The sequence below is a fragment of the Rhizopus microsporus genome (assembly GCF_002708625.1).
Source record: "Rhizopus microsporus ATCC 52813 unplaced genomic scaffold scaffold_7, whole genome shotgun sequence".
In the NCBI taxonomy this organism is placed as follows: domain Eukaryota; kingdom Fungi; phylum Mucoromycota; class Mucoromycetes; order Mucorales; family Rhizopodaceae; genus Rhizopus; species Rhizopus microsporus.
The window spans coordinates 973,446-997,081 of NW_019671922.1; the positions used below are offsets into that span (position 1 = coordinate 973,446).

Below are 23,636 nucleotides of genomic sequence, written 5' to 3' on the forward strand. Positions count from 1 at the left end.
AAATTCATTGTCATTGTGCAGTGATTTGCGTTTGAAATTCAAGGTTTTCAAAAATAGAAATCAAGGTTTTTTTCTGACCAATCAAGATATTTTTCGCTCATTCAGGATTTTTTGTGATCATTCAACTTTTTTGGAAACCATTCAATTTGTTGTAAAGTGCAAGATAAACTTTTTTTTTGGCAAACACTTAGTGCACTCAAAAATAGGCTAACACTATGGATGCTTTCTTGGGGCGCTATACACTCTTTCCGGAAAGTAAATTCGCCTATGATCGAAAATAAATGCACCCAATGGTGAGAACAAAATTCATGTTGTATGAAATGTAAATTCGTCGTCGCCAAGAATATTTTCATAGTATTAGCCTTGACATCCATGGATATGCTGTATTTCCAAAAAATAATGAGACTGAATGTCGTGCTTTCCAAATTTAGATGTCGTATTGAAACCGTTGTAATGTTATCAGAGTAATAACAAATACAAAAAGAATATGGCTCACTATCCCATTTGACAGTAATATTAACAAGTGGGCTGTCTTGGAGCTGAAATTAATGTAATACTAGAAATAGCCCTCTTTAATCTCTTTGTAAAAGTTTAAATTCTTTATTCGGTTTTTCCATGAAATCAGAAGAACATGTAGTCATATTTGGCAATACATATTCTTGAGTGGTCACGATATAGATTGCTCCTATTTGACATGATTTCTTTGTCCTAGATACCCTATTTGAAAAAGAAAAACATATAGAAACTCATTTTAATCGAGTCCTTTTTTTGCTTCTTTACAGCAGTTATCAAATGTCCCTCTGAGTGTTCAAAGATTCACCAATCAAAACTAGCCTGTCCTCATGGCCCTTGCTCTGACTCGCTTGTCCTGCCCTCTTTGCTCTCTGGCGTGTATCTGGAACGTTCCTCAATATTCTCTTCTGACGTCCTGGGTTCTCTCTGTCCTCCATTCCTTTTTTTTTTGTTTAAACTTCTCCTGGGTAGTTACCGCTACCCTCCCCAGCATGCACCTTGGTGGTAAGCAAAGCTAATATTAGGATATATGCTCTAATACTAGCGTACTTTTTCTCTTTTTCTACATATACTCATTACCTCTCTCTTTTTTGACATAATGTCGTTTTATTCAAACGTATTTTTCTTTGTCGTCTTTTTACGTAAAATTAACGTCAATAATCAATAAAAATACAGTATGTGACATCGCTCTACAACTTTACACTACCAAAGCCTGTCCAGTTCACTCTCTCTGATACAAAATTTGAATTTATCATAATTACACGTGTTCTTGCACCTTTGTTGATCAAACTGACAACATAAAATTAAAAATGACATTTTTTTATCTCTTTCTTCTTCTGAAAAGAGACAATTCAAGATGGTAGCTTCATAAACTCATGTTTATCTTGACGCTACACATTGAATAGTTTTGTTGGACGATATCATAGGTAGTGGGTAGAAGTAGCGCTCGTAGTATTAGTCTATTGTTGAGTGCACCAAGTGTTTGTCAAAAACTTGGTAACCACATCGATTTACATTTGAAAAATCAAAATTCTGTTGAAAACTCAAACTCCAAGGAATACTCTGAAGACAACGTGAACCAAGAAGACATTGTTACCATATTAAATTCTGTGTCAATTCCCAAATCCCAACTAGTTCCGGAAAACCATAGATACAATCATGATGAAACCTTATTATATGCCTGTCAGTAAGCCAGTGATTCTGAAGAAAACAAACATCTGGCAAGATATGCTTTAAGAAGCTTAAAATTAGAACCTTTTTCTATTATAAACGAACATGGAGAAAGAAGAAAACACTCTTGCACATGTCGATGTCATTGCTAAGGCTTCACAATCAAAATCACCATATATTATACCAATTATTCCAATGAAAAGATCTGCAAACAAAATGGAAAAGAATATCCTATTCTGCAATAATTGTTCGATAATCAACCCTATACTTTTATACAAATCATTAACATCACACGCTCCATATTCTAAACTCCTTTGTGCCCGAAAGTACATTGAATTATCTGATTATTTATGCCAACTTTTAAAACAAGACTGGACACTCTCACCTCAAATAAAATTTGTTGCAGCACAGTTATTGGCAGGTTGCATTTTATAAAACGGGTGTTTGGCCTGGGTCCCTTGCTGGAAGACTCTTACAGATCCTCGAGGATTTCACTTGGTAATGTATACTCTGTTGATTTGTCTCTACCGGTCTGTGCGGCACTGGATGAGCTCAGTGATTTGTGCTTCTGTAAGACCATAATCTGACATTTGTGTACCACGATGCGCGGCTTGGAAAGATGTAAAGAGAACAATGAAAAGATTTTTTTTATTTTTATATTACTGAGAATAAAGTGCGTTTAGAAAGCCGATAACCACATCCGAGATTAGAGTGAAGGGGCAACGGCAATTGTGATAGGTACGACCCATAACCTTGATTTCTACTTGAATTTCAAACGCAAATCACTGTATGCCTCATTGATTAAATGCGGGAAAAATTATGCTTAAATTTTTGAAAAGCCGATTGTTTTTTTTTAAGTGAGCCTTTTTTTGTACGAATTTAAAGAATGATCTTGAATGAGTTAAACTTTAATAATGATGTAGATTAGAAAGAAGAATAAAATATATATATTGATTTATATCAGTAAAGTTTAAGTGCTCATAAAAATGAAATGAAATTTGAAAGAATTGTGTGTGTATGTGTGCAAACTCTATGTACGATTTTATTGATATTCCAGCTTCATCTGAATGAGCTATTTTGCCATGGACAATGAAAAGGCTGCATGCGCTGTTTTAAATAATATTTTCACCAATCAAATAAAGCTGTATATAAAAACAAAAGTAGAAAGAAAGAAAGGAAGAGAAAGAGAGAAAGTATTTAAGCTGCCTATGATTAATGTATTTTAAGAATATTATAGATTATTGATGTCTTGCATCCATTTTTTTAAGAAAAGAAATATCACTTGCAAAAAGATTTTGCAGCAAGAAACGTGACTTTTAAGAGCAGCGGTCTTCATACAAAAAAAAAAAAAAAAAAAGCGTCAACTTTAATTGCATACATAAAAAAATAAAATAGATTGATTACACTCTTCATAGATTATTGCTTATATAAACAACACGAAACAACAACAAATGAACGAGGCTTTACCAAATATTACTGAATTACGAAACAACATTGACTTTGCTTCCATTTCACAATTCTTTCATACATTTCAATCTGCTTTTCATCCTTGGCCGACATCTACTCAACAGTTGATATACCGTACAAGAATAGAAGAAGGACAGGAATATGTATTTGAAACAGAGGTAAAGAAAGAAAACAGTAAAAGAAAGAAAAGGATCGATTGTGCAACAATTATATTCATCCTTTTTTATTTGCATAAACACTCATATTTTATTATTAGGACCTTGAACGCATGTTTTTGGATTATTCTGAAAGATCTCGCCTAGAAGACCTGATTGTACGCATGTTACGTCTATTGACTCGTAATCGATTTATAAAGTAATATATATACACATACACTCCTATGTTTCGTCAACTCATTATTCATAGTTCTTCTACTTGGCAAACCTATTTTGCCAAAGAATTCGATAAAAGAGAACCCGATATGACAAATCCATTCTATAATCAACAAGAATCAATACAGACGACCGATGATTCAAGCATGTTGGACTTCTTTCAGTTGTCACTTGAAACAAGAGTACACTTGTTATATCTACTATGTGAAGTAAGTTATGCTTGTATATATATATTAGAATTTAGACAGCTTATTCTCATATACATACACAGTGGCAACTAGATGATCCAGAAAGATTCCGTGAACATTTGGATAGCGAAGAAGGATCAGCACAGTGGGTGGGTGCTTTAGAAACACTTATCTGTTTGATTTTACTAAGAGAATATTAGAGAGTGGATCCTATTGGATATGACAGTAAAGGTGCTACTCTTTGGTTATTTGATGGTTGTGTTGTCTTTTTTCTTTTTCTTTTTTATTCTTTACTTATTCCTTTATTCAGATAACAGACTCTATATGGAAACACCGAAACCATCTGTTAAGCTTCGTAAAAAGAAGAGTCGACCTGCTTACAAGGGCACATCACGTAAAAGTTCACGTAGGGCTGCTGCAAAAAAGGAACCTGATCAGGACATGGATGAAAATGAACAAGAATGGATACCATGGAAACTGGTAAGTATATAAATTACTTTAGTAGAGACAAACTGATTTCCCTCTTTTTTCTTTTTTAGATATGTTACTCAAAACAAGATTGGGAACAGATTGCTTCGAGATACGAACATAGCGACCATGCTGATGAAAAACGGTTTTATAATTTACTTATTAATGACCTAGTGCCCAAGGTGTTACCAATACTAGAAGAACGAGAAAGAGAAATCAAGAAACAAGAGGCTATCATCCATCGAAAGCGAAGTTCACGTATCATGATTAGAGAGTTGGAAGCATTGGAAAGAGCTTCGAGTAGTGAACCTGAATTTGACTTTAGTTCTCCTGGAGTCAAGACAAGATCGTCCAACAGAATTGAACAAAATCCTTTGGATAAAGAGCGTAAAGAGAAGGAAAATTTAGCAAAAGCAAGAGAGGAACGTGCATTGGAGCGTGAAAGACGTTTGATGGAACGTGAATATCGTGCATTGATTCGTGAGAAAGGTCAAGATGAGAATAATAGAGAAGAGTCACCCATGGTAGAGGAAAGAATCGCCAATGATAACGTCAAAAAGAAGAGAAAAGAAAAGTTTGATGAATATGGTAACCCAATACCTAAAAAGAAGAGAGGAAGGAAACCAAAGAATAAGTCTGCAGAAGACTGGTTTTTCAGCTGCATCTGTGGAGTTTCTGGTAGAAATTTGGCAAGTATATCAAATCAAGTCATGGTTTGTATCTCTAATAATAATAAAAATAATAAAAAAAAAATAGGATGATGGCACGCCAATGATTGCTTGTGAGAAATGTGACACCTGGCAGCATATTCAATGTCTACAGCGGTCTGGACAAGTGGATAAAAATGCGGATCAACTGGAAGAGGTGTCATTTATTTGCCAATCATGCTCTACAAAAGAAGAAGACATGGATATTGATATTGAAGAACACGATGATAAACAAAAAGTAGATGCATCCTTTGTTAATACAACTCCCCTTAACTACAGCATCCAAACCCCACAGCCTGTGAATATACTTCCATCTCATTTTAGAGAATTACGGCCAAATCTTGTTACTGAACAAGTATTTCCAATTCAGTCTATGTTGCTTCATCAGCACACTCTACAACCTGCTCCCCCAATAGTTCATGATATACAACATCGATCGACATATCCTCAGCAGACTACATTCATGCCACAAGACTCATCTACGACTGATAACAAGCCTGTGATGAGTCAATTAAATAATCAAGACAGAATAGATAATAACTAATATAAGAGTCTATTTCTCAATAGATCCCAATGAAAAATAGATACACACTTTGTCAAATATATATATATATATATAGTAATAATATATACATATAAATTCCCATTCTTTGTTGTAAATAGTAACGTAGCAGTAGAAATGATGACAACGGTTTGTTCATTATCACCTTGAGTAACCTCTCTTTTTATCTTTTTATGCAGATTACATTTCCTCCTTTCTTTTATCTATTCTTGTTAAATAAGAAGAATGCATTTATGCTAAATCGATCAGGTGACCTGCATCTTTTTATGAATAGAAAAGATAGAAAAGAAAAAAAAAGGTTGAGGTCTAGAGAGAGAATAACAAAGAATAAAAACTGCCTTTTATAACCAAAAGAGTAGTTTGATTTGGTGGGAAACCCAAATGAGGCATTGCCTGGGTGTGTGCTGTTTCTCTTATGAGGGCATGTACCACGTGATGACTTTATATTTGTATTTTTTTTCTTTGGTTTAAAAAATAAAAAAAATAGTAGCAATAATCTGTCTTTTTTTCTCTCTTTTTTCCTCTTTTATTTTTTTTTTATTTTCCTTCCTTTTTTACACTTTTTTTAAAGCAAAGTGAACAAAACACTCTACAAAATAAAGAAGGGAAAAGGGATATTTTGACAAAGAAGCAATATAAAAAAGGAGAACTAAAGACAAAAAAATAAAGAGTATATCTTTTTCTTTTATAATCAACATACATTTATACATCAAAAGAAAAAAGAAAATGTCTCAAACAGAGACAATCCAAACAGATAGTAAAAATATAACCAACAGTGACAACAGTACTTTACAACAGCCATCAGAATCTCTAAAAACGAAAAAAGGTATATATATATAAATATAAAAGTGTGTGTATGACAAAATAAATAATGCCTACTGTTATATATAAAAAAGAAAAGGGAAAGAAGCAAGTAGATCCAGAATATGTCAAATCACCCATCAGAAGTAGTAATGGCAACAGTAGGCCATCTTCAACAGGATCACTAAAGCCTTTTCAAAAAGGGGGCTTCCTATCATTATTATTATGTTGTACAGTTGGAGCAGGTTCTTTTCTCGACAATAGCGATAAATCTTCAATTAACAACAAAAAGAATAGACATCATAAAGAAAAGCGACAACCAAATGCTGATACAAAAGTAGTCCCACCTATTCCTTCTTCGCCATCTACTACAACTACGACCACATCTCCCGTGACAGAACAGTCAGCAGAAATAGAGAGCTCAGATCATATTGATTCGAATCATTTAAAGAACGAACATGAAGATATACCTCAATCCATGACCCCTACTTCATCTCCTGGCCCCCAATCTGAAGTAAGCTTATATACATATATAAAAGGTGAAGTGGAATGCTTATACTTTATATAGGGCCCGATTGTATGGTTACTGCCTCCATTGTCCAATGAAGATAAAGAGAGAAAATGTCTTGTTCTTGATCTGGATGAGACATTAGTACACAGCTCATTTAAAGTAAAGTCATGTCTACAGAAAGAATCACATTACTCATGTTGATATTAGATCATTCCAAATCCTGATTTCATTGTACCTGTAGAAATTGATAATCAATACCACAATGTATATGTATTAAAACGACCAGGCGTTGATGAATTTATGAGAAAGATGGGAGAAAAGTATGAGATTGTAGTATTTACAGCTAGTTTGGCCAAGGTAGGTTAATTCATGAATCCTATTCCTTAATAACCCTATATTGTTATAGTACGCAGATCCTGTGCTAGATATGCTAGATGTTCACAAGGTGATAAAACATAGATTGTTTAGAGAGTCATGTTATAATCATAAAGGGACTTATGTAAAGGTAAAGTGATTTATCTATATAAAAAGTCAATTTCTTTATTTATACATTCAATAGGACTTGTCACAATTGGGTCGTAATCTCGCATCTACGCTCATACTCGATAATTCGCCTGCAAGCTATATATTCCATACATCCAACGCTGTACCCATTTCAACTTGGTTTAACGATCCTCACGACACTGAATTAACTGATTTAGTTGCCTTTTTAGAAGATTTAACTGTTGTTGATGATGTACAATTAGTATTAGATAATTCAATTTATTCTAATACCACTGCAACCACCATTACTTGATTATAATTTATGTCTTTCCCCTTTTGCTATTACTATTACTACACTTACTTCCTCTCTTTTCGTTTCTTAGCATACCCCATTTCCCCCCTCTTTTTTTTTTGATTCTCTTTTACTTTATCTTACCTCTGCCCCTTCCTTTTATTTCATATTAAAAAATATTTTAAGCAAACATATATATGATGTTTTTCTTTATATATAAAAAAATATATTGGCAACATAATAAATAAACTGATTCAGGTAGCATAGCATCTCTCTCTTTCTCTTACTTGCTCCCTTCTATGGCACTCTATTTGCATTACGATGATAGGCAATCATCAAGGAAACTTAATGTACTAGAGATTATGCCACTTTTTGGCAGGAGCTTTACAATGTCTTTTTTTCAGATCAACAATAATAATAAAGGAGACCATTATTGATTATCATGTAAAATATAGCCTTCTTGATGTATCATTACAAGATGATGTATTTATCACTGATAGTAAAACCATAAAACGACCTTGTCATTCAATAAACAAAGAAAAAGTTGATAATTCCAATTAAGCTGAACGCTTTTTTTTTTGTCTTTGAAGCGACAAAGTCAATCTCCTGAGGTTAAAATAGGAGGATAACTAACAGTATCAACGGCAAACGTTTAGATATTATAAGGAGACTTTGTTTTCATCTCCTTTATCAGATCCTTCTGCACATCTCATTAATTTTCATTTCTCTTTTGCTTTGAAATAAGGAACATTCATCTTTTAGTTTATTTTAAACGCTTTGAGAGAACACTCATAAAAGTAAGATTCATGTATACTATATGTCGCAACGTTATTCATCGTACTATTATTGTTTTTTTTAAAAGCTTAATTCCTACTATAATCAACTTACTACTTTTTAATTTCTTATTAATCATATACTGGTGTCATAAGGGGATAAACAGCGTTTATGCATCAGAAGAAAAAAAGCGATTGTATGCTGGATGTACCAGCAACCATCGCTCCAAGAAATAAATCAATCTCATCAGCCTCGTCAAAACCCTCGAGCACACCTATCAGAAGGACAATGTCTTCACCTTCTAGTGATCTTCAAAATAACCCATCTCAACCTATCAAGTTTCCAGAAGCTTTAAAAAAGCAGCCTGCCTCTAGGACTCCCATTTCCACAAACTTTAGCGCCAAGAGCAGCAAGACGCTACCTTTGACACAGAATACACGTATGAGCAAACGAACATCGAGTGTCGATAACTTTCAAAAGTCTGTAAACTCTGGCATACGTATGACAGCGTCCTCTAGGTTCAGTAAGAATCTTTTGCCTACTTGGCTAGCAAAAAGCAATCCCACCGCAGCACCAGGAAACGAATCTATTGATCATTCCTTGACAAATTCTGTTTCGGATAATCCCCAAGAAACAAATGCACCAGAGAACACTACTACTAGTCAGTCAGAAAATGATAATTCTCCTAAAAGTACACCTATAGATGTTATAGATGATGCTAATAACTTTTCTGAAATATTCGAAGATCTTCTTGTACGGTATTATTGTAATATATACGCAAATATGTCCTTTATTTACACTCCTGACTGCAGAATGAACTTAATATGAAAGAATCGCAAAAAGAGAAATTAAGACAGTTACCTCATGATCGCAAACTATATTTACTTCAACAAAATCAGCATATAAAGAAAACCAAAAACAATAGCAAGTCCTCAACAAAGAGTATTCCATCGTCTAATTCTACCACTTCTCTTTTTCAAGCCAAGACAACAAAACAAAAGGCATCCCTGAAAAAGAGCGAAACATCTGCACGACTTTCTGTATCAGGAAAGTCATCAGCATCCTTCAAGGATTCAGAGGATATGGATAAATCACGTGGCACGTGTATTTCTTCATCATCCCCCAAAGCAACAAGGCCCAACGAGAGCACTTGTTCTACCATATCTAAAAGCAGCTCAACACAAAAGGAAGAGAAGAAGAGTTTAGTGTCTGGTAGACAGAGTGGAACAATGTCAAAAACAATGCAAGATATGCGCAACACAAGAGAAAATATACCTGATGGAAGGGCTGCAACTTACAAGTTCTCTCGTAAGAACCTAGTAAACTTTAATAGCACCAGATCAAAGGTAGGCTCGATGATTATGGAATTTGATGCGCTTGCATATAAGCAAGAAGATGCAGTGACTGATGAATCAGCCGCTTGGCTTTTACTCGACAACACAACGTTGCCTCGGCATGCAAATAAAATCAACCAACAACAGCGTCCGTCATTAAACAATCTTTTTTCCAAACCCACAGCGGATTCCGATCCAGTTGCTCTGGTGTCGAACAGCTATGTTTACCAAAGTTTAACTCGAAGAGACGCATCGCATTTGGCCAGTTTGGTAGCATCAGAAGACAGAAACAAACTAGGCCGCGACAGAGACAATCCATATTTTTATGTGGAAAAACTCAGGAATAGGTAACTGCCATATAAAAATATCTCAACTAAAATCCCTTACGTTATTATAGTAAGAATTTGTCTATTGATGCATTGACAAGGTACATAGCATCACTAAAGGCTACTCTAAATAACGTGAACGAATCATGGGTTAATGAATTTCTGTCCAAGCGCCATGATGGACTGGACGCACTTGAGACGGTCTTTGGAAAACTTGTAGTCAAAAAAACAAAGTAAGAGGCATAAAGCATACTGTCTTGAGTTTGTATAAACTCGTTTTTTTTTTCTAATAGAAAAAAGAGTAATCTGAGGCTAGCAGAAAGTGAAGAGCAATGCTTGCTTGAATGCATTCATTGTATCCATGCCCTCGTTAACTACAAGGTAAGCCTGGACACGATGTAACCGTGGCGGAGGAAGACATTTCATAAATGTGCTCATTTTTTCTGTACTTCTTTTGATTATATAGGCAGGCTATGATCAAATAGTGATGCGACCAGAGTTACTGCATTTATTGCTTGTGCTCCTGTTTTCAAGCACAGCTTCACTCTCGTTAACAACTCAAACAAATGCTCCTCCATCAAAAAAATCGTCCCTAACGAACCTAGGATCCCAATTGTTATCTGCAGCTGTTAAAAGCGAAGCAAAGCAAAATCAATCTGTATCGACTACCAACGCAGCCAAAGATGGTAACTCGGTTGCTGATGGTGAAAAAGGACTCCATATGATGTTTGAAGTGTGTACACTTGTTTTTGGGATACTTTTTTCTATTTGCTTAACCTCTTCAGATGGCTATGAATTAATGCTGGTAGTTTTATCTGAAGTAAAAGATGAAAAGTATCGATTTGAAAAATTATTACAAAGCCTCTATGAGCTCGGGAGCTCCCTTGAAAGCAACGCTACAAAGTCATCACGCCAAACAGTTGATCAGCATAGCTTCATGGTGTTCAACTGCATTACTGCAGGGCTCAACTTGTGCTGCGCGATTGTTCATACGCCAGCCTCACTGGAGAGACGAAATGCGCTTCGAGAAGAAATTGAAAGAAGAGGGTTAAAGAGTTATATTGAGAAGCTGTTGAAACAGAGAAGTATGCTGCCAACAGCATTACAGAGCTGTATAGACAACTATATGGAGCAGAAGAAGGTAGATGAGGATCAGATACGAAAGCAAGAAAGCCTCAAGAGGCAAAGTATACTCCAGTTGTAAGTATATTATGCATTTGTTAGATATCACGCTGATCATACGTCTATAGTCAACCGCATGATATGATGGCATCGGCATTAAACTCTTTTCAAAAAGATCCAGAGTTGTATTATCTCGTTGTCGATAGCATAAATGAACTCATGTCGGTAGGGGTTCATCAGATCTCTACTGACAAACAGTTTGTAAAAGATGTCTGGTGTGTGGTTCATACACTGGCTAAACATTTAAAGCCAATAAAGACAAATGGCATGTTTTATATAAAAGAGTTGCTTATAACGTGCGTATACTAATTCTTTTTACTTTTTTTTAAAAAAAATAGACGAAATACACTTTGCGCTGCGTCAGTTCATCCCATCTATTGAACCTGTTATTGGAAAGCTTCCGTTTACAACCAACACAGAAAGATTCAGTAAGAATTTGGCAACAAAAGCTGCAAGTGATGCCCCTGTAAATACCTCCGGCGCTGCTTGCAAATCAGACGACCATTTAGAAGACATTGAAGGACTACGAAATATGGTGGAGGAATTAAAAGAAAGCGTGAAAAAGAATCAAGAATCTATGGCAAAGATACGAAGAGAGAAAAACGAGCTACTCATGAAAGTTTCCAAGGCAGCCGCAGATATAAAAGAAAGAGATGATCGTATCCTGGCAATTGAAGCGGAAAATCAAAGACTAGCTAAAGAACATCAGAAAGTGTTACTTAAAGGTAATAACGTGCAACAGAATCAAGATGAATCAATACCTAGGCAACCAGAATCAAAAGGTACTGCAAAATCAACATCTTCAACAGTTCTCCATGTGTCAGAGTTAACATTACCTTTGCCATCACCGCCACCGCCACCACCACCACCTCCTCCACCACCATTTCCATCATCTAACGCATTATCCATGCCTACTCAGACTGAGACATCCAAGCAACCGATAATCCGAAAGCGAAACCTTGTGCGCAGAGATCCATCAAATCGCTCTTCAAGATATTTGCATCCACTTGCCTTGAATCTATGCTTCTCTGATCTAAAATCGCTACAAAAGAATTCGACCTCAACTTCATTATTGTCTACTATAAACAATTTGACCGAAAGTCACCAAAGCATAGAGCCACCTTGCCTGAGCGAGCAAGATTTTGTTAAACGAGCTGCTGTACCCATGAAGCAATTCTTTTGGTCTAAGCTATCCAAGGATAAAATCAACAATACGGTCTGGGAGGAGATATTCGAGCCATCTTTAACTGAATCCATGAGTTCTGACAGCAGCGGTGATGAACTTGAAATAGATGGTACACTTGAGTTAGATACAACTGAATTGGAAAGATTGTTTAGAAAGAACACAAATTTAAACAACAACAATAACAGCAAAAGCCAGCAAATACAGACCCGAAAACAGCATTTGATCACATTATTAGAATTTAACCGTGCTAACAATATAGCCATCATGTTGGCAAAGATAAAGCTCCCATATTCCGAGATTAGAGACGCTATATGGAATATTGACGATACGAAGCTCACAATTGACAATTTGATTGCTATTAGACAATATATTCCTACAAAAGAAGAGATTGAAATAGTCAAAGAATACCAAGGCGATGTTAATATGCTTGGTAATGCAGAAAGATATTTTAGAGCAGTAAGTTTAAATCTAGGACATAAGCATGAGTACCAAAGCATAAAGTTAGATAATGTATATTCCACGTTTGGCAGATCGATTGAATTGTATGATCTTCCGTCGCCGGTTTGATCAAGAACTGCAAGAGATCTTACCAGAAATGGATATAATACAGTTAGCTGTAACAGAGCTCAAAGAAAGCAAGAGGTTTAAGCATGTGCTAAAGGTAAGCTAGTTTGTTTTGTTAAACCGATACTAAGGCTAAATTAGACAGTGCTTGCTATCGGTAACTATTTGAACGGACAAACGGTGCGCGGTAATGCGGTTGGGTTCCATATTGACGCACTTTTGAAGGTATGATTTTTTACAAGATACTTCTGGAATCTAATTCATATTTTTTTTCTTCTTCAACAGATGAGAGACACAAAGGCAGAAGGTGAAGGTGTGAGCAATGTTCCTACCTTGCTGCATTACTTGGTTCATTTTCTGTCAAAGTCCGACGATGATGTTTTAAACTTTAAGCAAGATATCTCACACCTTGCAGCAGCAGCCAAGTGTAAGTCTAGTATAAAAACAAATATAACGTCTTTCTTATACCATTTTAGTATCACCACCTACTATCTTTGCATCAGTGAATGCGCTCGGAGGAGGTTTAGCTCAGATTAAAGAAGAGATGAGTGCGAGTAGAAGAAAGGTGTCAGAACATCAAATAGATAGATTTGTGGAAGCAATGGAGGTGAACTTGTTGTATAAAACATAAAGACACATATTAACTCTATCATTAGGAGTTTGTTCTAGAGACAGAACCGATTATTGAAGACTTGAAGCATATGGCAAAAGATGTTGAAGATAAACTGAAAGAGGTGATCATGTATTATGGAGAAGATCCAACCATGGTCAAATCTGAAGAATTCTTTCAGATTATAGCCAGCTTTTCTGATTCATTTGAGGTAAGACCATGACGTGTATAGTGAAACATGATCTCAATTGTACTTGTGTGACTAGAAAGCCCAAACTGAAATACACGAAGCCCGAGAAAGGGCACTGCGACGACAGCGACAAGTGGAAATACAACAAAAGACGATTTGTCAATGAAGAGTCAACTTTATATTGAAAAAGTATAAACACACATATTTATTCTTAAACAAAGTGCTTGCTCTAAATAACTTACTAATAAAAAATAAACTGTGTTAAAACGAATACGATTTTGGTGCCTAATGAAAGTTTGGCGCACTTTTTTATTATTATTTTTATTTTTATAAAGAACCGGGACAATTTTTAGTTTCTCCTTTTTTTTTTTGCAACAGCAGCAGCAGCAGCAACAACAGCGGCAACAACAATAATAGTAATATAATATAATAATTGTTGTAGTATCAGTAGTAGTAGTAGTAGTAGCAATAGTACACCCCCTATTATTAAAATGTATAGCTCCTCGAAATCTACTTTAGAAGCAAAGATTGTCATATTGGGTAGTCAAGGTAATACTTATATACCTTTCCTGATTATGTTATTGATTCAGTAAAGGTGTGGGTAAAACCTCACTTGCTGTACGATATATCTCAAAGACATTTTCACCTAACTCAACTTCCACTATTGGTGCTTCTTTTATGGCAAAAAAGCTGTAGGTTTTCTCTCTTGTTTACCCTTTGGGTAATTTATAGAATGCTTATGAACATTTCTTTCAGCACAGTTGATAATTGTAAAGTAAGCTTACAGATTTGGGATACAGCCGGTCAAGGTAATTATATTGGACATACTTTTTTAAAAAAGAAAAAAAGAGAAGGGGGGAGTATACATAGAACAAAACAAAAGGTAATTGGAAAAGTCATGAGTAGAAAGATTCCGTGCAATGGCGCCAATGTACTATAGAGGGGCGCAAGCAGCTCTGTTAGTATACGATATCACATCAAGAGAAAGCTTTGAAGAACTTCATTCTTGGATTGAAGGTAAGCAAGTAATGTTTGTATACTTTTATTAACTGTTCTTTAGAGCTTAAACGAAATATGACTGAAGACTTGGTTATAGTTGTTGTGGCCAATAAATTAGATTTAGCTTTATATCAACGTGAAGTGTCATGTGAAGAGGCTCAGAAATATATCACACGAGTATTAGGGCCAGATACACTGTTGTATGAAGTATCTGCAAAAGAAGATAATGGTAATAATAATAATAATAACTACAAAGATATGGTCATCATAACAAAATAATAGGCACCATCGAAGAAATCTTTCTCCATATCACTCGAGTCCTTGTTGATCGTAAACAGTACCTCCCAAAGAAAAGACAGCCAACCTATTTACCCATGGAGGAAGAACCTGCAGTATCCAAGTCATCATGCTGTGGATTTTAACAATGATAATAATAAAGAACTATCCTTCTTTTATCGCATATGTGATGCTTTTTTAAAAAGTTGATCTGATATTTTTTGTAATCTGATATAAGAGAATACGCGCGATCTCAATTTTCATTTGCATAAGTCTCTTTTTCTTTTTCCTTCTTGATGGAATTCAAGGCTACTCTCCCTGCTGATTTATTTAATGGTAAATATGATAGCAAAAGCAATTATATTTGGTTGATAACTTATATCCTGTAGTATTTTCAATCAGTTTGGATACACTTTCAGACTTTGGTGACAATATCTATTTAGATATTAGAAAACTCCAAGTAATAATAAAGTTAAAAACTTGTTACTTTGCATAACAATTACAATAGTTTATCATTTCAACCATGAATAACTCAGAGACATCGCAAGCAATCATACGAATTTCACCACTGATCTTTGAAAATTACAAGTTACTTCAACGCAGATCTACAGAAGAATCACTCAAATGTCAAGTGCTGGCTCATGTAAGTTCTTTCTTGTCTTCATATTTCATTGAACTAACTCTCTGTATATCATAGGACTTGAGTAAAATATTCAAAAAGAATCAATCTATAACCAATTTGATACAAAGCTGCGGAATACAAGTGGTCGAAGGCGATGAAAACAGCGTTGAAGCAAGAATTCATTTGACAGTAAAGTGTCATAATGGTGTGACAAAGAAAAACACAATATGGCATTCAGAGGGGAAAACCATTGTACCATTCTATTCAAAGGATACTTTGCATTCATTTATAGTTGATGCCTCCATCATGAAAGATCATCTTGGCTTATTTCCTCCAAAAGTAGTCGACATCATCCTTTCTTTTACCCCGCAGTTTATTATCATCAAGTCTTTTTGGGACAATGATTCACAGATGATGCATTTAGGTAAGTAACGTTGTAGAGACAATACACGATAGAGAGAGCTCATTATAATAGATGATAAACCTGTACAGACGATGGTCAAAATGAAAGTTGAAGATTGTGTTGAATATTCTGTAACAGAGCCAGTGAGGTTGGTGTTTAACTTTAGAGAGTTCAAGGTAAATATATATATATATATACATACGTGTGTATTATTTAGTATTGACTTGTGTAAAAGGCAATTTTAAACTATATGGAGTCTATGGAAGCACCTCTGATTGCTCAATTTCAAGAGGCTGGCAAGTAAATAGAGAGCGTGGTGAAAGATGAAAAGACATGACTAACTGGCCAATATATGTATATAGACCTATCATTTTTACCTATGAACAGAGTAATGAAATTATGGCAGAGTTCGCTTTGATGACACATGCAAATATAACAAATGAAAGAAGCAGCTACATGTCATTTAATGAACATAGTATGGCATCGGTAGATTCTCCTATATATGGTGGACATCGAAGTGTTTCTTCTAGTCCACCTGTTCAATATCATAGAAGAACAGCTAGTCATGGTAGATCTGTGGTCCACCCTGGTAGGAATTCATCAGTGGAGAGTGATGTTCCAGGAAATCAAAGAGCTGGAGGTTCGAATCAATTCATTGAAAACAACAACACCAACAACAATAACAATAACAATAATAATAATTATCAGAATATCAGTACATCTGCCATTGCAAACGCAGACACTGTGCCATACACAAGACCAACAACACCAAAAAATCCAATGTATGGAACAGGAGGATCTGACTTGAGCTTTGGGCATAATTCATTCGAACAATCAAATCATCATCGTTTGCCATCCTTACAAAATGAAGAAAATAATAGTCATCAATCTTCTGATAATAATGCGTATTTTCCATTTGATTCTTCAATAGAATCAAGCATATCTGCACCGCGTGCAGAGTATGGTGAAACTGATGCTGAGTCAGCTCGAAAAAAAGTAAGAATACATATAATCAGCTTATCAAGAAGCTAAACCTTTTTCGTTATTATAGCAAAAATCAAACTTCTTTTCATAATTCAATATATATTTTAGTACACTATTTAATGATGTCCAATTGTCCTTGATTATTGTCTTCATATGATTCAATTGATATCTTTCTAAATATAGTATACATCATCATTTGTTAATACAAAATCAAATGAGTCGAATCTGGCAAACCGCGTTTTGAACTGTATGGGCGAGTAACCTTACATGGGCAATCATGCTATAAGACATTCATAGCACTTATCAGACCCACGCAAGTTTTTAAAGGTCAAAAGAGAAACCTTAGCCATGTATATGAAGTATTAAGCAATCATAAGAACATCAGTTTTAACAGTGTTCATGATAGCCCCTACATTGTTATAGTGTGAGCTTAATCAAAAGAGAACACACTTTAGAAGAGATTATGTCAATTACATTAGTGGTTACTGAACTTTTATTACGGATTTGAAATGTTATTAACTTTATCCAAGGTAGAAACAATTAAACCACCTTGATGATTTTATTGACAATAAAGCGCAGTTGCAACTGACAAATAATTTATGCAAACCTGCCCAATAGTTTTCGTGCATCCTAAAACAATAATTTAAGCTAGAACCATGTGTTCATTTGAAGGACAAAAGAAGCAACAGTAAATCAGATAAAGTAGCTAACCAACGCACGCATTACATACACATACACACAAAAGAGGATCCATCATGCTTTGATCAAGGCAAAAGATGGTTTATTTCTTATTGAAACTATTAATAAACGTAGCAATATCGAGTATTTGTACAGTGAAAAAGATGAAAGGGAGAAAGAAAGAGCAATCGAGATGAAGAACGTGGCAGTTAATGGCCAATTGTGACGGTTGCTTGGCGGTGGTAATTTAATGGAAACAAGTAATACGTGTAACTTTATTCATTCTGCTTTTTTGAACTAAATGCTTCGAATATCAACGGCCATTCTGGGCCTTGTTACTCTGAGCGGCTTATTGTCAAAAGCATATGCAAGTTCACCAACGGTAGATCTAACCTTAGTTGCTCCATGGTTTGCCCCCGATTTCCTTTTGGAAGTCGCGTAAGTCTAATGACCAAGACATGTTCAACATCTAATCTCTCATGTAGTGAAACTATAGCTGTGCATAACGAGGAAAGCTATTATAGGTTTATTGATACAATCAGAACGCATCAAGAGCCTTACAACTGGACTCCTCAAAAGGTTTACGAAGAAGCTGTCAAAGCTGCAGCTTCTCTAAAAGAAATTGACGTGGACTTATTAAAATTATCGCTTTCTCTTCATGAGGCTGCACCACGTATTGAAGCATATTTCCAGTACTACAATCAATTGGTTACAGCCAATCTGACAGAATATGATCAACAGTGCGATGTTTGGGTCCATATAGGAAATAAACAGGTTTGCGACCTTGAATTGTTGACAGATACGATACAAGATTTGAAAGACACTGCTTATGTCAACCTCTTGCCTTTTGATCATATTACTGATGACACGTTACAAAAGCCAACAGTTGTGTTATACACAGATAGCTTTTCAGCAAAGTTCAACATATTTTACACGTGGCTCAAGGATGCTGCAGATCAGCATAAAATTGCATACATCATTCGCTATAGACCTCCTGTCTCCGATAGCATGAAAAAGCCACTTTATCTTTCAGGATATGGTGTTGAGATGGCATTGAAAAAGACAGACTATCTTGTGATTGACGACAGAAAGACACAGGGTATTTATCAGAGAATAAATCATTATTACATAGTAATCTAAATTTCTTTTAAAGATGACAAACCACAGCATGTCTTGAAGGAGAAATTACTTAACTTTGGAAAGAAACTTAATCATGCACTATTTGACACAACTGAGGAAGCAAGTATTCAGCCGCTAACTCCGTCAAAGATTGGTCAACTGGGACTAAAGGCCGCTCAATACATTGCAAAATCCAACAATCCATTGGAAACCATGTCACTTCTAGCCCAAGACTTTCCAAAGTATGCAAAGAGTATTAGCATGATTGAACTAGATAAGGAATTTGAAAATGAGGTTCTGGAAAACCAGTATTCATCCGTTCAAGGTGGTTTAAACGCTGTATGGATTAACGGCAAAGCGCTTGAACTTCGTCAAGTGGATCCGTTCTAGTAAGTGCTTTCTATTGTCTCTTTTTTAAAGAAAAAAATTAATTAGGGTTAAATTATAGCCTTGCTCGTCTTCTTCGTGACGAAAAAAAGCTTATCCAGTCAATACAGGCTATCGGATTTTCCTCCAGGGAAGCTATTGAACTTATATCTAATCCAATACTATCCGAGGGGGAAAGCATGGGCAATGATATTATAAGTGGTGTATATGATGTTAGAGATACCCCTGAAAACCCATTTGTAGTATGGTGGAATGATATTGAGAAGGACACACAATATGAAGACTGGCCATCCAATATCATGGAGGTATTTAAAGCTATGCTTTCTACTTAAAACAATACTAAAAGAACAATAGATATTAAAGCCAACCTATCCAGGGCAGCTACACCCCATAAGAAAAAACATTTACAACCTATTGCTAGTTGAGGATTTAGCTTCCACTGCATCTCTGTCTAGGATTGTAAACGAAATTCAAACCATGATCAAGCGTACCATTCCCATAAGGTTTGGGCTCATAGCTCTTGTTGAAGATGATAATTCAGCTTGTAAGTTGATAATATATATACAGCAAAACATGTTTATATATTTATTATGATATTACAGCTACCTTAATGGCACGCGCTCTATATTACCTTGTAAAAAACAATGGTAAAGGAGATGCCATAAAGTTCTTGGAAACGGTAATGCCAATAGGGTTTCTGCAAGAAACAAGTTACTTACTCTCTTTCTTTTTTTACAGATCCTGGAGCTTACTAGTTCTAATGGATTGGATCGAGCAACGACTGAAATGATTGAAAGAGCATTCAATGGGCATATGTCCATAGCTCATGAGACCTTAAGTTCTGAACAAGTCATCGACCAGTCACAAGCTTTTATCACAGCTACACGCCAATTTATGAAACGCATGGGAATAAGTCAATCCAAGCCAAACGAGGGCACCATGTTTATGAATGGAAAGCTTTTGGAGTTTGACGAAGAAAGAGTAAAATTCAAAAGGATGATGCTGGGTAATCTGAATATTAATCTATTGAGTAGCCATGGGTTCATTCTTTAATGCCTCATTTGACTGAGCAAACAAGATTTATACAGACAATGGTACATCCTGTTGTTTATAACGTACATAAGCTTGCTGACCATTCGTACACTTTAGGCATATAATCAAGAGTTTGATCCAGATCTCGATTATTATGAATACACACTAAGCCAGCCTAATGTTGTTCAGAAACGCAATCCATATATTTTGGTATCGCATACTAACCCACTTCGTATGCATACATTTGATGCAATCACAGAGTCGAAAGGATTAAAGTACTTTCAGAATGGTAAAGGAGCACTCCAAAAAAGAATTCATAAAGACTAAATCGCTATGTAGACCATGAATCCTTTGTGAAAACCAACCTTTGGGTTGTATCTGATTTTGATACAGCAAATGGACTGAAGCTATTGCTAGAGGCTATTTTGTTTGCAGTATAGTATTGCATATTGTTCTTTGTTATACAGACTAACGTTTTGAGTTTAGGAAGCTAATCCCAAAGTCAGAGTTGCCTTTATACACAAGTCCATATACAAGGCGCCTACAAAAGATACAAATGAGCCAGAATTTTCGGACCTTTTATGCAAGCTTATTTATGAACAAGATACCAATCTCGCCACTTTAAAAGAGATCCTACAAAAGACAAATTTGTTTGCAGACGTTGATGGTAGTAATAGCAGCCAGAAGCCTGGTGAAGTGGCTATACAAATAAATGGTGATGGACTAGAGCCGGTGCCTATTATACCCGGTACTCCTATTACCGAAATAGTTACAGAAGCTCAGAGAGAAAAATGGTCAAACCTCAATACAGCTCTTGTAAAAGACGGACTAGAGCCTGACTTTACTGGAATTATCATGAATGGAAGGGTAACTATACATTTCATATAAAATACTAGTTTTACTGAATTATTTTTAGGTGATAGGTCCTTTGTCTCTAAGCGAAAACATACAGTTTACAAACCAAGACTTTGAGACATTGTACCAATATGAGAATGCTAAGAGAATTATGCACGTTGAAAAAGCGATTATTGAAAGTGAAAAGGACTTGCAGAATAATACATCTGATGCTGTTATGAAGCTCACTGCTATTATCGAAAATGACAAGGCGCAGGCTACTCAAGATGTTATTGAGAGTCATGAACCTGTGCATCGAAGAAGACAATATCAAAAGATACCTCGTACGCAATATACTCAATTTACAGCTGGCAATTATTCTGACGACACATTTTTGGAAATTGGGCTGATCATTGACCCACTAAGTGAAGCAGCTCAAAAAATAGCACCTATTGTCTACACACTTTCTGAGATAGAAGGTGTCTCAGTGGTTACTTACCTAAACCCTGTATCCACTCTACAAGAGTTGCCACTAAAGAGATTCTATCGATATGTATTTGATAAGGAGCCTCATTTTGATACGAATACTGGAGAGAAGCAAGTACCTACCGCATATTTTGCCAATTTACCTGTCAAGCCGCTGTACACCTTGGGTGTCGAAACTACTAACGCTTGGCATGTTACTGTCAAAGAGGCCAACATGGACTTGGACAACATCTTGTTGACATCAATCCCTGACAATCAACATGGAGTATCTGCAGTCTATGAGCTGCAGAGTATACTTGTTGAAGGACACTGTCTTGATTCGATAAACAAATCACCACCTCGTGGGCTTGAATTCGAGCTAATCTCTCCCTCTGGACTGGACAAGAAAGACACCCTTGTCATGGCCAACCTTGGCTATTTTCAGCTAAAAGCCTCTCCTGGTATCTGGAAACTAGCTCTAAGAGAGGGTCGTTCTTCCTCTGTATATTCTATACAGGACGTGGGAGCCAATGGAAAATGGAACTGGAATACAGAGTTCAATGGTTCCAAAAAAATTGATGACACTTTAGCATTGATTTCTTTTGAAGGACTTACAATCACACCACTCGTTCATAAGAACCCTGGAATGGAGGATGAGGATGTGCTAGAACCAGCGCAGCCCAAGTCAAAAGAGAATACCGGTGGACTTTGGTCTTCTATAAATCAAAAGTAAAGCACGATTGTGTGACATGTAACAAAGTTTATTAACTCATCATCATTTAGGATATTTGGAAAAAAGGAAACTGAAAGCGCATTATCATTGACTAACAAGGCTACTAATGCTGAAATCAACATATTCTCAGTTGCCTCTGGTAAATTGTATGAAAGATTCCTTTCTATAATGATGGCATCTGTCATGAAGCACACCAAGAGCACTGTAAAGTTCTGGTTTATTGAGAACTTCTTATCACCCGAGTTCAAGGTATTTGACAGCTACAGGACTCTATAAACAATAGAATAACAATTACAATAGGACTTTGTTCCACATATGGCAAAAGAATATGGGTTTGACTATGAGATGGTAACATACAAATGGCCAGCATGGCTGAGAGCTCAACATGAAAAACAACGTACTATTTGGGGCTACAAGATTTTATTCTTGGATGTATTGTTCCCATTGAGCCTGAATAAAGTAATCTTTGTGGATGCGGATCAGGTAAATGCATTAAAGTACAATATCAAAAGTTATATTAACAGCATTTGATTAGATTGTCAGAACTGACCTAAAGGAGCTTATTGATATGGACCTTCATGGTGCACCTTATGGTTATACACCTTTCTGTTCAGATCGAACAGAAATGGACGGCTTTAGATTCTGGAAAGAAGGGTACTGGAAGAACCATCTGAGAGGAAAGCCTTATCATATTAGGTATGCAACTATCATAATGTTTTTTCTGTATATTTAATTTTATTTATGGGGACACGTAGTGCTCTTTATGTAGTTGACTTGGTGCGTTTCCGACAGTTAGCAGCAGGTGATCGTCTGCGTGCCCAATATCAGCAGCTTAGTGCAGATCCAAACTCTTTAGCTAATCTTGATCAAGACTTACCCAACAACATGCAACATATTGTTCCCATCTATTCTTTGCCACAAGAATGGCTCTGGTGTGAAACTTGGTGTAGTGATGAGAGTCTTAAAAAGGCCAAAACTATCGATCTAGTAAGTATAAAAAGTTTCATCAAACGAAATAGCATTCTTAAAGTCTCATTCCGTAGTGCAACAATCCTTTGACAAAGGAACCAAAGTTGGATCGTGCTCGTCGTCAGGTGCCAGAATGGGAAACGTATGATAAAGAAATTGACGAGCTACGTAAGCGGATTACGGCAGATGGAAGCTCTAACTTACCTAAGCAAGACAAGCCCTTTATAAAGGAACACTTGAAAGATGAACTTTAGAAGAGTTAGTAAACCAATAAAAGGAACAACTGATGTCTCTTAAACTTTAATAAATTCATAATGAACAGTATACGCTTATGTTGAATGGGCAAATACTTTATTACACAAACAAGAGCATATATATAAAAGAAATATGTGTTTGAACTGTTTGGTTTTTTTTATTAATCACTTTAACAAGAATC

The 23,636-nt window shown here is 35.8% G+C and overlaps 7 protein-coding genes across 7 annotated transcripts; all 7 read left to right on the forward strand.

The window, feature by feature from the left end:
* The first annotated feature begins 1,406 nt into the window (after positions 1–1,406).
* On the forward strand, positions 1,407–2,352 carry RHIMIDRAFT_281731 (uncharacterized protein). Its single transcript, XM_023613016.1, has one exon. It carries the CDS (start codon positions 1,789–1,791, stop codon positions 2,116–2,118), a length of 330 nt encoding a protein of 109 aa, XP_023466933.1. The 5' UTR covers positions 1,407–1,788; the 3' UTR covers positions 2,119–2,352.
* Positions 2,353–3,041: 689 nt separating this feature from the next.
* RHIMIDRAFT_281733 (uncharacterized protein) lies at positions 3,042–5,505 on the forward strand. The gene is made up of 8 exons (XM_023613017.1): positions 3,042–3,308; positions 3,407–3,504; positions 3,556–3,730; positions 3,793–3,858; positions 3,910–3,964; positions 4,020–4,189; positions 4,249–4,866; positions 4,934–5,505. The coding sequence occupies exons 1-8, from the start codon at positions 3,135–3,137 to the stop codon at positions 5,426–5,428; spliced, it is 1,851 nt and encodes a 616-aa protein (XP_023466934.1). The 5' UTR covers positions 3,042–3,134; the 3' UTR covers positions 5,429–5,505.
* Positions 5,506–5,969: 464 nt separating this feature from the next.
* RHIMIDRAFT_281734 (NIF-domain-containing protein) lies at positions 5,970–7,960 on the forward strand. The gene is made up of 6 exons (XM_023613018.1): positions 5,970–6,272; positions 6,343–6,761; positions 6,816–6,917; positions 6,966–7,115; positions 7,165–7,263; positions 7,318–7,960. The coding sequence occupies exons 1-6, from the start codon at positions 6,173–6,175 to the stop codon at positions 7,552–7,554; spliced, it is 1,107 nt and encodes a 368-aa protein (XP_023466935.1). The 5' UTR covers positions 5,970–6,172; the 3' UTR covers positions 7,555–7,960.
* Positions 7,961–8,339: 379 nt separating this feature from the next.
* RHIMIDRAFT_281739 (actin-binding FH2) lies at positions 8,340–13,960 on the forward strand. The gene is made up of 13 exons (XM_023613019.1): positions 8,340–9,060; positions 9,120–9,988; positions 10,039–10,200; positions 10,261–10,348; positions 10,434–11,167; positions 11,218–11,414; positions 11,488–12,791; positions 12,841–12,996; positions 13,041–13,124; positions 13,185–13,326; positions 13,376–13,506; positions 13,556–13,720; positions 13,776–13,960. Exons 1-13 carry the CDS (start codon positions 8,596–8,598, stop codon positions 13,863–13,865), a joined length of 4,587 nt encoding a protein of 1,528 aa, XP_023466936.1. The 5' UTR covers positions 8,340–8,595; the 3' UTR covers positions 13,866–13,960.
* A 336-nt stretch (positions 13,961–14,296) lies between these two features.
* RHIMIDRAFT_201701 (ras-domain-containing protein) lies at positions 14,297–14,977 on the forward strand (the record flags this gene model as incomplete). Its single annotated transcript, XM_023606563.1, has 4 exons — positions 14,297–14,391; positions 14,456–14,508; positions 14,603–14,716; positions 14,760–14,977. Coding segments are annotated over 4 exons (480 nt in total), but the record flags the coding sequence as incomplete, so codon positions are not given.
* Positions 14,978–15,270: 293 nt separating this feature from the next.
* RHIMIDRAFT_291729 (uncharacterized protein) lies at positions 15,271–17,175 on the forward strand (the record flags this gene model as incomplete). The annotated part of the gene is made up of 8 exons (XM_023613835.1): positions 15,271–15,310; positions 15,364–15,434; positions 15,483–15,617; positions 15,672–16,020; positions 16,072–16,175; positions 16,235–16,299; positions 16,362–16,995; positions 17,051–17,175. 8 exons carry the CDS (start codon positions 15,271–15,273, stop codon positions 17,072–17,074), a joined length of 1,422 nt encoding a protein of 473 aa, XP_023466938.1. The 3' UTR covers positions 17,075–17,175.
* A 774-nt stretch (positions 17,176–17,949) lies between these two features.
* On the forward strand, positions 17,950–23,569 carry RHIMIDRAFT_130593 (uncharacterized protein). Its single transcript, XM_023605538.1, has 17 exons — positions 17,950–18,099; positions 18,147–18,760; positions 18,815–19,169; positions 19,229–19,472; positions 19,522–19,711; positions 19,770–19,846; positions 19,906–20,148; positions 20,202–20,261; positions 20,317–20,488; positions 20,539–20,633; positions 20,686–21,066; positions 21,116–22,227; positions 22,282–22,480; positions 22,532–22,714; positions 22,767–22,927; positions 22,987–23,218; positions 23,275–23,569. The coding sequence occupies exons 1-17, from the start codon at positions 17,963–17,965 to the stop codon at positions 23,452–23,454; spliced, it is 4,635 nt and encodes a 1,544-aa protein (XP_023466939.1). The 5' UTR covers positions 17,950–17,962; the 3' UTR covers positions 23,455–23,569.
* The last annotated feature ends 67 nt before the right edge of the window (positions 23,570–23,636 follow it).

What these genes read in the sequence shown, in the direction of transcription:
- RHIMIDRAFT_281733 (XM_023613017.1), top strand. Translation starts at nt 3,135, where the DNA reads ATGAACGAGGCTTTACCAAATATTACTGAATTACGAAACAACATTGAC. An exon ending in ACTCGTAATCGATTTATAAA is followed by an intron (nt 3,505 to 3,555) that starts GTAATATATATA and finishes CATTATTCATAG; the next exon opens with TTCTTCTACTTGGCAAACCT. An exon ending in TACTCTTTGGTTATTTGATG is followed by an intron (nt 3,965 to 4,019) that starts GTTGTGTTGTCT and finishes TCCTTTATTCAG; the next exon opens with ATAACAGACTCTATATGGAA.
- RHIMIDRAFT_281739 (XM_023613019.1), top strand. Translation starts at nt 8,596, where the DNA reads ATGTCTTCACCTTCTAGTGATCTTCAAAATAACCCATCTCAACCTATC. An exon ending in AAAGCCAATAAAGACAAATG is followed by an intron (nt 11,415 to 11,487) that starts GCATGTTTTATA and finishes TAAAAAAAATAG; the next exon opens with ACGAAATACACTTTGCGCTG. An exon ending in GCTTTTCTGATTCATTTGAG is followed by an intron (nt 13,721 to 13,775) that starts GTAAGACCATGA and finishes TTGTGTGACTAG; the next exon opens with AAAGCCCAAACTGAAATACA.
- RHIMIDRAFT_281731 (XM_023613016.1), top strand. Translation starts at nt 1,789, where the DNA reads ATGGAGAAAGAAGAAAACACTCTTGCACATGTCGATGTCATTGCTAAG.
- RHIMIDRAFT_130593 (XM_023605538.1), top strand. Translation starts at nt 17,963, where the DNA reads ATGCTTCGAATATCAACGGCCATTCTGGGCCTTGTTACTCTGAGCGGC. An exon ending in GATTTCCTTTTGGAAGTCGC is followed by an intron (nt 18,100 to 18,146) that starts GTAAGTCTAATG and finishes TCTCTCATGTAG; the next exon opens with TGAAACTATAGCTGTGCATA. An exon ending in GGAAAGCCTTATCATATTAG is followed by an intron (nt 22,928 to 22,986) that starts GTATGCAACTAT and finishes GGGGACACGTAG; the next exon opens with TGCTCTTTATGTAGTTGACT.
- RHIMIDRAFT_281734 (XM_023613018.1), top strand. Translation starts at nt 6,173, where the DNA reads ATGTCTCAAACAGAGACAATCCAAACAGATAGTAAAAATATAACCAAC. An exon ending in ATCTCTAAAAACGAAAAAAG is followed by an intron (nt 6,273 to 6,342) that starts GTATATATATAT and finishes TATATAAAAAAG; the next exon opens with AAAAGGGAAAGAAGCAAGTA. An exon ending in ATAAAGGGACTTATGTAAAG is followed by an intron (nt 7,264 to 7,317) that starts GTAAAGTGATTT and finishes TACATTCAATAG; the next exon opens with GACTTGTCACAATTGGGTCG.